The sequence below is a fragment of the Megalobrama amblycephala genome, linkage group LG2 (genome assembly GCF_018812025.1).
Source record: "Megalobrama amblycephala isolate DHTTF-2021 linkage group LG2, ASM1881202v1, whole genome shotgun sequence".
Classification (NCBI taxonomy): Eukaryota; Metazoa; Chordata; class Actinopteri; order Cypriniformes; family Xenocyprididae; genus Megalobrama; species Megalobrama amblycephala.
This window is the reverse complement of record NC_063045.1, coordinates 15075444-15089237: the sequence shown is the minus strand read 5'-3', so window position 1 is coordinate 15089237 and position 13794 is coordinate 15075444. Positions and strand designations below refer to the sequence as shown.

Below are 13794 nucleotides of genomic sequence, written 5' to 3'. Positions count from 1 at the left end.
TTATATCTCTGTCTAGGGACCCAAGAGACTCAAAGTTTCTCTTACTAGTTCTCCACCACTGTTCGCCTCTCTGTCAGGGTGTCAAGGGTAGTCAGGGCTTATTCCAGCCAGCCGAGAGCCTCGGACAGGGACAGCTGGCTGATCTATGGACTTGCTCAAACACACACACAAGCATACATACGGAGAAACCCACACGGGCACATTCAGTGTAAAGCGGACTGGACAGGCTCCCCCATGTTAGAAAATAGACTGTCTGTATTTAGCCTGTCTGCAGGGACTCCTCACGGCACCTCTGGCCCTGTCATTGTAAGGGACGTGGAGGCTTTGTGCTGGCTCGTTTTCCTATGCTGGCGATCAGTGATACTCGATGGGAACACAATGTTATGGGTAGACTTGAAACTTGAATGACATTAATCTTGATTTTTTTTTTACTTTGCTTAAATTAAACCAGATCATCTGGTCTTTTTTTTTGGTCTGTTTGATTCAAAGCATACATCTTGAGCCTCTTACCTAAATTATACCTTATTTCCACCAGTGTTGGTCAGTGAATAGCTTTCAAAAACCTTCACTTTCACTGTTCCTCGGTGGTGGAACCAATCAACCTTCTGAATTCTGAATAGCAGAATACTTTATGATCTTATAAAAACAGAAGATGTAAGCCACTTCTTCAAGCAGTTGACTAACTAAAGCCAAGACTGAAACTAATTGTCCTTTCATTAGCTATTTGGATCAAAGTTAATGCCATTTCGGGATTGTAGACCTTGTAACTGACACTACTTTCCAATTACCATATTTTCCGGAATATAAGTCACGTTTTTATTTATCATCTGAAACGCGCTGAGACTTGTATTATAACTCAACTTATATAATGCAATTCATGTCAAGCACACAAAGAATGTGGAAATTTGGATTTGTGCCGAATGAGAGAATAGGTTAGCAAAATTTTAATTTGTATAGCGCATTCCCCACATGCCCGTAGTTTCAGTTTCGCTTTTATATAAATTCTTTAGGCTTAGCATTTAAAATTAATCTTGTTTATAATAAATGCCACTATAATTTCTGAATGTATAAATAAAATGTAACTGATGCTAATTTGTGTTTTTTTTTTCTCTCAACAATGCAATTTTGACCCAGTGAGGTGCGACTTGTTTTCTAGGAAAGAAGGTAGTTGTGTAAAGTGCTCAAACAAGAACCAATGGAATGTTTGACTAATTTTACTCTTATAGTGAATGATACTTTTCTGCACTTAAAGGTGCCGTAGAACGTTGTTTCAAAAGACGTAATATAAGTCTAAGGTGTCCCCTGAATGTGTCTGTGAAGTTTCAGATCAAAATACCCCATAGATTTTTTTAAATTAATTTTTTTAACTGCCTATTTTGGGGCATCATTAACTATGCGCCGATTCAGGCTGCGCGGCCCCTTTAAATCTCTCGCTCCCTGCCCTCCCAAGCTCTCGACTATAAGTGCAGTTATACAGTGCATAAACAAAGTTCACACAGCTAATATAACCCTCAAATGTATCTTTACAAGATGTTCGTCATGCATGCTGCATGCATGCGTCGGATCATGTGAGTATAGTATTCATTTGGATGTTTACATTTGATTCTGAATGAGTTTGAGGCTATGCTCTGTGGCTAATGGGCTAATGCTACATGTTGGAGAGATTTACAAAGAATGAAGTTGTGTTTATGAATTATATAGACTGCAAGTATTTAAAAATGAAAATAGCAACGGCTCTTGTCTCCGCGAATACAGTAATAAACGATGGTAACTTTGACCACATTTAACAGTACATTAGCAACATGCTAACGAAACATTTAGAAAGACAATTTATTGTTAATTCCTTGCTTGCTTACCTAGTCTGATGATTCAGCTGTGCACAGATCCAGACGTTAATACTGGCTGCCCTTGTGTAATGCTTTGAACATGAGCTGGTATATGCAAATATTGGGGGTGTACATATTAATGAGCCCGACTGTTACGTAACAGTCAGTGTTATGTTGATTCGCCTGTTTTTTGGAGGTCTTTTAAACAAATGAGATTTATATAAGAAGGAGGAAGCAATGGAGTTTGAAAATCAACGTATGTCTTTTCCATGTACTGAACTCTTGTTATTCAACTATGCCGAGGTAAATTAAATTTTTGATTCTAGGGCACCTTTAAACTTCTGCTCTAGTTTGGTAAGGTCCATGCTGGACTAGCCATTTTAAACAGCCTAAGCTGATCTTATTTGGTCTCCTTGCCTGGTCTGTTGACTTGTTTTAAACGATTTTTGGACACTTTTTAGTTGGTAAGGCTGGGAAACTGACATATAAAGCCAAGAACAGCAAACCAACAGCACTATTTGTATTGTTTTTTCCCTTACTTCTTTGATTCTACTTATAGTATACTCATTTGTAATACACTTTAGATAAAACTGTCTGCTCTAAATGAATAAATGTAAATGTCTTGCTCTTGCTAATGTTTTGTCCTAATGAAGCTGTTTGGTTACTTCAAATGACTTTGGCCACCCGCTGACATCAGGCAGTATTGAGTTCAAGACCACTGTCTATCCAAGTCATTGAAAGTCTCCTTTCTTTTTTGTCACGCAGGCTGCGCGTTCCTCACCTACTGCGCCCGCGAGTCGGCCATCAAAGCCCAGAACGCCCTCCACGAACAGAAGACACTGCCGGGGGTAAGTCCGCTGCCATCCTTTCGCCTCACCTCTTTAGGAGGGCCACCATGCCGGTCAAAGCTAAAGCTGTATGTTTTAGACAGAGAGCTAAAGCCTTTGGAACAGAAATCAGTCGATAACCCAGCCTTTTAAGATCAAGCTTTGAGCCGTTTCATGGTACTTCTCCCCGGGGACATTTGCAAGCATTGATCCGATGCTTTCAGCACAGGGCTTGGGGATGCAGTGATAGCAAATGTCAATTCATTTGTTCTCTCAATTTTTCCAAACTGCTCCATTTACGCAAAAAGCCAGTGAGTCATTGTTGCCCAGTTGCACAAAAGTATTTCAGACGTACAAAAATAAACATAGCGGGGTGCAGCAAGGGTGTTTCCATTGAGGGTTGTGTGCTTCTGAGGATTGCTGGCAATTGCGACAGCATTCAAAGCACAAAACGCACAAGGAGGTCTGACAGTAGTCTGCACGGCCTTACACAGCCTTAGTGAATGATTTGACAATGACACATTGTTGTCATGCTGCCAGACAGACATCTCCTGAAGTAACCTGCAGGAAACTCAGATGCACCGAGAGCAACATATTTGGCATCAAAATTGCAATTATGGCAAATTATGGCATGGGTAAATTGATAGAAATTTCAGAATTTCATCGTTTTTTTATGTTTCCTCTTGTACTTAAAGCCCTGGGTATACTTAATTTTTTTTACGTGTACGCTAGTGTACGCGCACAGTCGAATGCACAGCCTTGGAAGGTATACTTAATTTTTTTTTTATGCATACGCTAGTGTACGCACACAGTTGAATTCACAGTCTTGGAAAGTATACTTCATTTGACTTGTATGCATACACAGGTGTTTGACGCATGCACAGTTTTGAGCAATCTCTCGCCATGAGTTACAACCCATGTAAACTTCTTTGTATTCTTTCATGCAAATGAGGGTACTTTCGAACCTCTTCGCACAATATCTTGTCTGTGTAGGCCTCCATTGTCGCTGTAGCTGTAGTTTATGCTGTTTTTCTTCGGCCACCTTGTGAATCGATGCCCCACAGCTGCCACCTTGTGGATAAACTAATTACTGCAAAAACAAAACAAAAAATGAAATGCACATGTGCAACCTGCAGGTACTACTCTTCTGATGACAAAATTTGCGTCACACGCACTGTACGCTTACCCTCGCGTACGCGCAAAAAGTGAAATATACTTTGGGCTTAAGTTGGCGTGAACTCCACAAATTTGTGCAAAACATGATCCATGTTAGTTATACACTGGTCTTACAGATATTCTAGAGATTTGAAATAGAAATAGGCTATAATATGATATGTTCAGAGATGTCTAAGTTGCTGTTGAAACCTTTATGTAAGAAGCTCCAAAATGAAAACTTTTAAATGACAAGTGGTGTCCAACGTTCGATTTAGTGCCACGTTGGATTCAGGGCAACTATGTCAAACACACACCCACACACACTTTTAACCCCAAGAGAACATTTGAGCCTGAAAGGAGAGAAAAAAAAAATGAAGGAGAGGGCAATCAAAATCTGACACATGTCATCCAGGCCTGTTGAGAATACATCACAACTTCCCCATCTCACTGTGGGGTGAGAGAAACGCGCGCACACATGCACACAGACTTGCTGCATGCGTGACATCATTGCATCAGCTTCACTTACCAGTGTTGTCATCCCCTGAGACAACTGCGAATGAGGTAGTAGGTGTTTGTTGAAGAGTCTGAGAACTAGAGGCATATTTTTTAAGTGCATGTATTTGCCTGCTAACAATAGGACATGATGGCTGACTAGTTTCTCTTTTTTTCGTATATATTTTTTTTAGTTTAATATTTTAGTGGTGGTGCTTTAATTAGCATGCTGACAGTGTTGAATGCGTTAGCTTTCACATTTTGCACTGTAAATTCCTCTCAGGAAAAGGTGCGTCTCCTAAATTTATCACATTCAAAACACTGCGTCTAAAGCCATACAAATGTAAACAGACATCTTTTGCTGTTGCATCATGATTTGCAATATTTTTTGGGTGTGTTAGGTTTAAAAAATCTTCTAGATGTTTTTGAATTTGAACACAAGAACACGTCTTAAAAACCCCTTTAAGAAATGTGTCCAATCTGGGTCAGGTGAACCTGAAACCAGTATAATTATTCAGGGCTTTTCCTTAAAGAGACAGTTCACCTAAAAAGTCATTGTTTACTCACCCTCATGTTGTTCCAAACCTGTATGGCATTTCTTTCATCTACTGAACACAAAAGAAGATATTTTGAAAAGTGTCCATGCAATGACAGTCAATGGAGTTGTTTTGCACCCCATTGACATGAGGGTGAGTGTATATAATGACAGAATTTTCATTTTTGGCTGAACTATCCCTTTAAGTCTGATTAGCCACTCAGTCATCCCACAACTAGTTCATTTTGAAAAGAACATGGTCTTTACGCCGTGTACAGCTGCTAAATTGATATGGCCTGCAGTGAGTCTTGGCCAAACGGCCTGTCCCTAAATCTTTCCCCAACAACCCCACCTCGCTACATTGATGGTAAGTAGATATGCCAGTTGTTTGTTTGCTAAATCCTGCTTGATATGCAGATTGCCAGAGGCTACAAAGTAATTCATGTAAACTAGGGTTCTCCCAGAGAGGACCTATAAGTTATTTATGCTTGCGTTTTGTCCTTAACTCTTGACTGACCATCCCTCTTAGCAAAAACCTTGATGGGATGCGATCAGTCGTCCTTTTGCTCCAGTGCTGTTTTAGTATTATTAAATACCATATTTTGAATTAGCTTTTGTTTTTATATTTTTTAGCTTTCATTTTGATAGTAATTAAATTTTTAGTCATTTTGCTCATTTCATGTGTAAACCTGTTAGTTACACCCCAAGTTCAGTTTTACATGAATGGATGTTTACTTCACCTACACTGTAAAAAAAATCCCAGTAAAATTTACGGTAAAAAAAACGGCAGCTGTGGTTGCCAGCACTTTACCGTAAAAAATACAGTAGCAACGTAAAAAAAAAATCTGTTAAATTTACGGTAAAATAACGTATTTCATTAACTTATATAATGTTAATTTACCAACCTAATAAAGTACTAATATCTGTTTTGTACCTTTATAATACACTGACAGTCACCAAACACAGTGGTGATAAGAGTCACATGATGAATCAAAGTTCATCACAAGCAGATTTTCCACAAGCTGAGAAGGACAATACTAATATATAGAAGGTGCACACAGTGTCATTCACACACACACTAAACACCATCATGGTAACATGCATGAAAGTTTAAAAATGCAATAAACATTAATTAACAACATTAGATGTAACATAAAACCCTAATGTACATAACTGATTAGAAAAAATGAGAAAAACTAAGAAGAAACAGAGTTATTTCAACGAAAATATATCAAATGTGAAGTGTCACGCAGGGAATTGTGGGAATGTCAATTTACGGTTTTTCACTGTAAATTTTACAATGAATTGTTATTTTTCACTTCCAAAAACTGTGAATTTAACAGTATTTTACCGTAAAATTACATTAAATGTACCGTTAGATCTATTACAGTTATTCACCGTATATAGTACGGAAACTTTCTGTAAATCAATTGACAGTTTTTCACCGCAGCATTTTTACAGTCTTTTACTGTTAAAATCACGGTCATTTTTTACAGTGTATATATTTTTAAAAAAAATTGAATTTGAAGAAAATTTTTCATAAATAATTTCGTAAAATAATTAGTAGATTTTGTTTTTCTTATTATTCTTCATTACAGTCTTGAACGTGGAAAAATCACAGTAAAATATCGCCCGGTAACCGATACGGTACCGATAAATTGTGTATCTTGTTGTCACAAAATATGGTAGGGGGCTAAATTGCGCTCAGCTAGCAGTTGTACATGAGAAACAATAGCTAACTGACTAAACGCCTGTGTTTTTCTATATGGAGCATCCCCAGAGCACATCTCATATGTAGCAACTGCCAAGATCGATCAATCTATGTAGATCCTCAAAGTTTAATTCCAGCTGGGATTTCAGCAAGCCTTCATGTTCAACGTACTGCTAAGAATCGCAATGACAGAGGGCCACATATGAGCCCCATTATAGGAGTGGCCGTGTCTGTCGGAGGACAGAGGAGGAGCAGTAGGAGGAAGTTGGGCGAAGGCGAGGAAGGCGTTCTGACAGCTGTCTGCCTCAATAGTGCGCTTCCCCATCAGTGACCTCTGAGGAACATCAGCTCCGCAATGTGTGAGATGTGGTGATAACATCACCATGTATACATGGCAGCTTGTCAAGATCATCTAGGGCTAACGGCAGTGATCTGTGTATGTTTGTGCGTAGTGGGATGGTTAGTTGATTTTGTTTGTGTGCATGGTTAGAGTTGTGATGGGCATTTTGAGTTGTTTTGTAAGTTAGTACTTTAATATAGGGGCATAGAAATGGTCTGAAATGTGTGGAAAAATATTTTAAACCTTATCTTCATGAATTTTAGTTAGGTGACGTAACATTCGGCCAAGTGATTTGGTATTCGAGCAGTTTAAGTTGTAGGATCACTGTTTATAAATTTGTTTAGTCCACGACTGCGATTAAACAAAACAAAACCTTTAAAAATTAAAGTTTATAGTTCAGAAAGTAATAGGAGATGAAGCTGGAAATTTGTAATAAGGGGTTGGATACATTTGCTATGCACTTGCTCTAAATTACTAATTAATCTACTAATTAAACTAATTAATCAATTGCGTTATTACTTATTATTAAAAAATAAAAAATAATACAATTACTGAAAGATCTTCCACAACTTTAGATTATTGTTAAATGCTTAACTACCAAAAATCCCTACAGTGGTGTTCAAAAGTTTTCATACATTTTCTTTCTTTATTACAAATTATATAATCAGCTATTTCTGTCAAACCTTGAATTCTTTTCTTTAATCAAATTTAATAATGTATTAATGTAATTAATAGTAATAATAATAAATAATTTATTGTTAATGACAACAATAATACATATAAATTTAGTTCACATTATATAAACTAAGTGACTATGTGAAGAATGTGTGACTAAGTGTCAAATGTACCAATACGAATCAAAATTTCATTTTATGAAAACTTAATTGAGGTCACTCAACATATTGATGTAAAATGCTAACAAGGAATTAATCTCAGCAGTATTTTAAGTGAATTTAAAGGATGTGCCTCCGTTTCCAAACAGCTGGTGAAAAAGATGATTCATAACTGCAAATTGAATTTGTTGCATTATAGCAGCTAACCATTTTTAGAATTGATCTAAATTACTTTTTAATTCACTGACATAAGTTGCAAACAAGGTTACAGTGAAGATTAGAAATGTATTAAAATATCTAGATGGACAAATATGTGAAGATATTTATTGTACGCCTTCCAGGCATGACTCACAAAAAAAAATGCAAAGTGTTTTATATTCCTCTTAATTATATGCGGTACAGCAGCATAGACATCCGTCTACACTGGAACAGAAAATATCACACTGAGTCAAAACATTGTGAAGATGAAGAAAACTGTTTGCATCGACACACACACAACACCTCTTTCAACCCTGCTGTGCATTTTAAAATCTACTTCAGCATGGCATATGTATATATATAACTACAAAAAGGCATATTTTTGTGAACTGCATCAGTGAGAAATCAGATATGTATATTCGGGAAGGTTGGCTATGCTTGGAGAAAATGAGTGTAGCTTAGCCACGTTTCTGCGCGTATGAGCTCATGCTGTCCGCGGGGCTCCACACCCCTGCTGGAATTGCAAATTCACCTGCTGCTCTAGAGTCGGTCTGCCCCGTTGCAAATCCGGTGCAATTTAAGGTGTGTATTTTACACCCAGATTCGTTGCTTGTTATCACATCCGTCTGTGGAATGGGCCAATTTTGTTTTTGCCAGGAAAAAAACACACTCTTAAAAATAAAGGTTCCAATAGGGAGTTTTTGCAGCAATGCCATAAGAACCATTTTTGGTTCCCCAAAGAACCTTTCAGTCAACAGTTCTTAAAAGAATCATTTACTTTCTTATCAGGCTTTCGCATCGGAGGAAAGTTTTCATAATTCCTATAACTATTGGCATAAGTACTCAGTTTTTTGTGTGTTCACACGGCATGGGAATGTGTTTAGTTATAGGAACGCCTGAGGGAAATAAATTAGCTCCTACTTCAGAGTAGGGTGTAACCCAGCCGAACACTTGCCATACAAAACACTGGCATCCGACATTTTTAAAAAGTTGTGCAAAACACACAGTTTACTTTAACTCCACGAACATGGAAAAACACAGCAATAGATGGACTGATGCGCTGTAAACTGTAACGCTCAAAATAATTAATTGGTTTAAATAGGACAAAGTGAAATTAAACAAAGTAGTTCAGTCAAATTAACTTTTATGAGTATTTAGCATGTTCTTTTTCTTTCAAGTTCACAGAACTGATATATTTTAAGTAAACTGAACTGTTTCATTGTTTTGAGTTTTATGGACTTATTTCTTTCAATTTAGACGAACTAAGTTTAACTGAAACTGGGCTGGGATTTCTGTTTCCCAGCATGCTTTGCCCATGGCACTCGAAAGGGAGAGTAAATGCTAAAATTAAGTGATATATAATGTTTTTTTTTGTGCAAGATTAATGTTAAGTGGGAGATTTAGTGTTTTATTATGCTAATTTCTGTTCATTTGGGTTTTTGGAGAGTTACCATCATGGTGATGAGGTGTATGCAACTTGGTTTGAGAACAAGTATGTTAAATGCTTTATATTTCTGTAATCATTCAGCAAGTGCTATACTATGCTATTGATAACATGCTAGCATATTAGCAAGTTAGCATTTTCTGATTTAGCTTGTTATAGCTAGCTAATTTTACACTAATCAAAATGTTTACATTGGAGTTACATGTTCATTTTAAGTTAAATGTATGAGTGTACCTTAAACATTTCAAATGTATGAGTACAAAATAAAAATCTGCCAGTTCTGCTTACTTAAACTTTGAATTTCTTAACTTAAAAATTTTGAGGCAACTGATTGTTTTGCCAACATGTTCGGGTTTGAAGTCACTTTTTAACCTTTATGCTATGGAGTTGTTGGTGTTGTTGAATGACGTGTTTAAAGGGATAGTTCACCCAAAAATGAAATTTGTGTCATTAAGTACTCACCCTCATGTCGTTGCACACCCATAAGACCTTCATTCATCTTCAGAACACAAATTAAGATTTCGGATGAAATCCGAGAGGTATCTGACTCGTCCATAGACAGCAATTTAACCACCACTTTCAAGTTCCAGAAAGGTCATTGTCAACATTCTCATACGCTGTTTACATTCAGTGCTTCTGGGTTCTATGTCAGAACGCTGGCTCAGTATTGGCCAATAAGAATCTTTATTTTTAAAAGGTGCACCAGTCCCTATCCCAGCAAACCTTTATTTCCTACACTCTTAAAGGGATAGTTCACCCAAAAATGAAAATTCTGTCATAAGGAAGATATTTTGAAGAATGTTTGTAACCAAACAGTTGTGGTTACAACTGTTTTTTTCTCCACACTATGGAAGTCAATGGTAAGTGATAGATGTGATTGATTGTGATTGATTGGTTACAAGCATTCTTCAAAATTTGAACAAAGAAATTCATACAGGTTTTACTCACAACTTGAAGGTGAGTAAATGATGACAGAACTATCCCTTTTAAAATAAAGTTTATTTGTAGTATAGTTCCAGGAAGAACATCCATGGAACATTTGTTCTTTATAGTGAATAAAGGTTCTTTAGATTTTTTAAGTGATATTCACATGAAAATGGTTCTTTTAAGAATTGTTCACTGAAATGTTTCTTTGGGGAACCCAAAATGGTTCTTCTATGGCACCCCTTTTCGGATCTGTAACCGATGAAGTCTTGTTATAGTGGCAAAGCAGCAATAATGTGATTGCTAACTCTTGTAAACTAACAAGGCTCCATTTTTAGCTTTTGATGGACATGAAAAATGTAAGGAACGCAGGAGGTGTTACCCAGAGTGTGAACACTGTGTGTGCTGACAAAGCTATATGTTTTTCTCAGAATAATCACTCTGATAGGATGCTGACGGCCGCTCATATCAAATCAAATTAATGAAGCGTGATGGGCACGACTATAATAAATACAGTGGGGCCGGAAATCTAATTTAAATATGGAAGTTTTAGGAAGTTAGCAACAAAGAAAAGTTATTTTAATATTCTGCACTATTTCTAGGTGACTGATCAGTTCTGTTGGCATTAAAGCAAAGTGGGAGCAAACCAAACACAAATGATTAATAAGTCTTTGTAACTAATTTAATATTTTCTTTTACATATATTATAAAATTATAATGCAGTTTAATGTTATTATATTTAGAATTACATTTTCAATAAGTTTTTAATAGTTGCAATGCTTTTGCACTCCACTGTATTTTTAAAATTAGATTTTTATTTTTTAATAACATTTTATTTTTTATTATTTTATATTTTTTTGTTGTTATTATTAGTTTAATAGTTGTAACAGTAATATATACAATTGACTAAAATTAGATAATGCATTTACATTTTAAAATTACATTATTATTATAGTTTATTATTTTTATTTATATTTTACTATTTTATATTATATTTATAATTACATTTTAATACATTTTATTGTGCAGTGCAATGCTTTTGGATCCTGCTGTATTTTTTAAATAAACCTTTAATATAATAATTAATTTTGTATTATTTTAATAACATATAATTGTTTATTTTTATTATTTTATTTTACTTTTTAATTAAAAGTATGAGATACTACTGACTAAAAATATATATATACTAGAAAATGAAAAATCATTTTGAGTGAACACAAAGTCATAAGCAACATGTTCAGAATATTAATATAGCAGTTTTTGTTGAATATTATATAACCACACTGAAAATGGATTTAAAGTAGCAATGCTCAAATAATATCACAGCAAATCGCCTTTGTTCAGTCATTGGTTTTCATCTGCAAGGCAAACCGTGATTCTACATTTTTCTGATAATCTCTAATATCATTTTCAACATTTGTTTGCCTTTGGATTTTGGAAAACGTGTAAATTTGAGCGTGTTTCCTGCTGTCTGCTTGTCTTTCTCTATTTGTCTGTTTCTCTCTCGAATACGCTGATTCATTGACTTGACAATGAAGTGAGCTGGTGTATTGTGGTGCTCTCTGATGGGTGGATATTTGCGTCCGGGTTTGTGGTAATGCAGTTACATGGCCGGCAGTGTGTGATGAATAGAAAGTCTCCAGTGCCGTCATTTGAGAAATCACAGAGGAGCTGCACACGAGACTCTGCTTCTCACTTCATGAAGTTTTATAGTGCCGCTTCCGCTGTTATGGCTTCTACCACAATGGAGAGATGCAGACATATGACTGCAGCGTTACATGGTGTGTGTGTGTGTGTGTGTGTGTGTAATGTCACAGGGCTGTAATGTACATAGTAAAAAGCCACTGCACTAGAGTGATCCTCAGGGATTTCACTACCCACAACCTTGAAACAAGAGAAAAAGCTGAATTAACACAGTCTTTCTTTCTTTCTTTCTTTCTTTCTTTCTTTCTTTCTTTCTTTCTTTCTTTCTTTCTTTCTTTCTTTCTTTCTTTCTTTCTTTCTTTCATATTATTTTGCATATGTAGTCAATATAAGTCAATATTAAGGTCATGATTTGGTACCATGAAGTAGGCTATAAGTACCATGGTATATACAAGGTAAATATGGTAAACATTTTGTGTTATTTTAAATTACCATGTCATTTCAATGTGTGTGTGTGTGTGTGTGTGTGTGTCTGGACACTGAATATACAATGAAAATGAGACCATTTTATTGCATTTACCATAGTATTCCTTACGGAAGCCCTCATATTTATGAGATAAGGACTAAATGAGATACCATGAGATAAAAAGTTGAAATTGTCAAATTATGACTTTGTCATAATTGTGACTTTTTTTTGTCATAATTATGTTGTCAATTTTGACTTTGTATCCCCAATTTTTTTGTCATTTTTTTGATACTTTGTATTTCAATTTCTACTTTTTGTGATAATTATGGTAATGTACCAAATTTGACTTTTTATCTCATAATTATCACTTTATGTCAGAATTCTGACTTTTATGTCATAATTATGCTGTCAATTTTGACTTTGTATCCCAATTTTGATATTTTTTTTTGTCAATTTTTTTTTTGATACCTTGTATCTCAATTTCTACTTTTTGTCATAATTATGGTAATATGCCAATATTGATCTCATAATTTCAACTCTTTTGACTCATAAATATCACTTTATGTCATAATTGTGACTTTTATGTCATAATTATGTTGTCAATTTTGACTTTGTATCCCAATTTTTTTTGTCTTTTTTTGATACTTTGTATTTCAATTTCTACTTTTTGTCATAATTATGGTAATATGCCAAATTTGACTTTTTATCTCATAATTATCACTTTATGTCATAATTCTGACTTTTATGTCATAATTATGCTGTCAATTTTGACTTTGTATCCCAATTTTGATTTTTTTTTTTTGTCAATTTATTTTTTTTGATACCTTGTATCTCAATTTCTACTTTTTGTCATAATTATGGTAATATGCCAATTTTGATCTCATAATTTCAACTCTTTTGTCTCATAAATATCACTTTGTCATAATTGTGACTTTTATGTCATAATTATGTTGTCAATTTTGACTTTGTATCCCATTTTTTTTTTGTCATTTTTTTTATACTTTGTATTTCAATTTCTACTTTTTGTCATAATTATGGTCAATTTTGACTTTCTCATAATTATAAGATAATTATCTTATAATTACCTTTTTATGTCATCATTCTGATTTACCAAAGCATTTGCAGCTTCCATAATTTCTTGAATTATGGAAGCTTCCATAGTTCCACTTCCTTTGGAGTGACCCGTAAATACCATGGTATATTAAAGGTATACCACGTTAACAAAAAAGTGCCAAGGTACTTTCTTTTCTTTTCTTTTCTTTTCTTTTCTTTTCTTTTCTTTTCTTTTCTTTTCTTTTCTTTTCTTTTCTTTTCTTTTCTTTTCTTTTCTTTTCTTTTTCCTCCCTGCACTAGATTTGCCAGATGTTTAGCCAAACCTCACCTTCCCATGAGTCATTTG

General features: G+C 35.1%; 1 protein-coding gene across 14 annotated transcripts in view; it reads left to right on the top strand.

Annotated features, from left to right (window-relative positions):
• celf5a (cugbp, Elav-like family member 5a) overlaps positions 1-13794 on the top strand; it is a 241567-nt gene that overhangs the window by 12139 nt on the left and 215634 nt on the right. For all 14 annotated transcript variants that reach the window (XM_048182963.1, XM_048182970.1, XM_048182960.1 and 11 more), the window contains exon 2: positions 2592-2674. In XM_048182963.1, coding sequence (XP_048038920.1) covers positions 2592-2674 — 83 coding nt within the window. The remainder of the gene's footprint in view (positions 1-2591; positions 2675-13794) is intronic.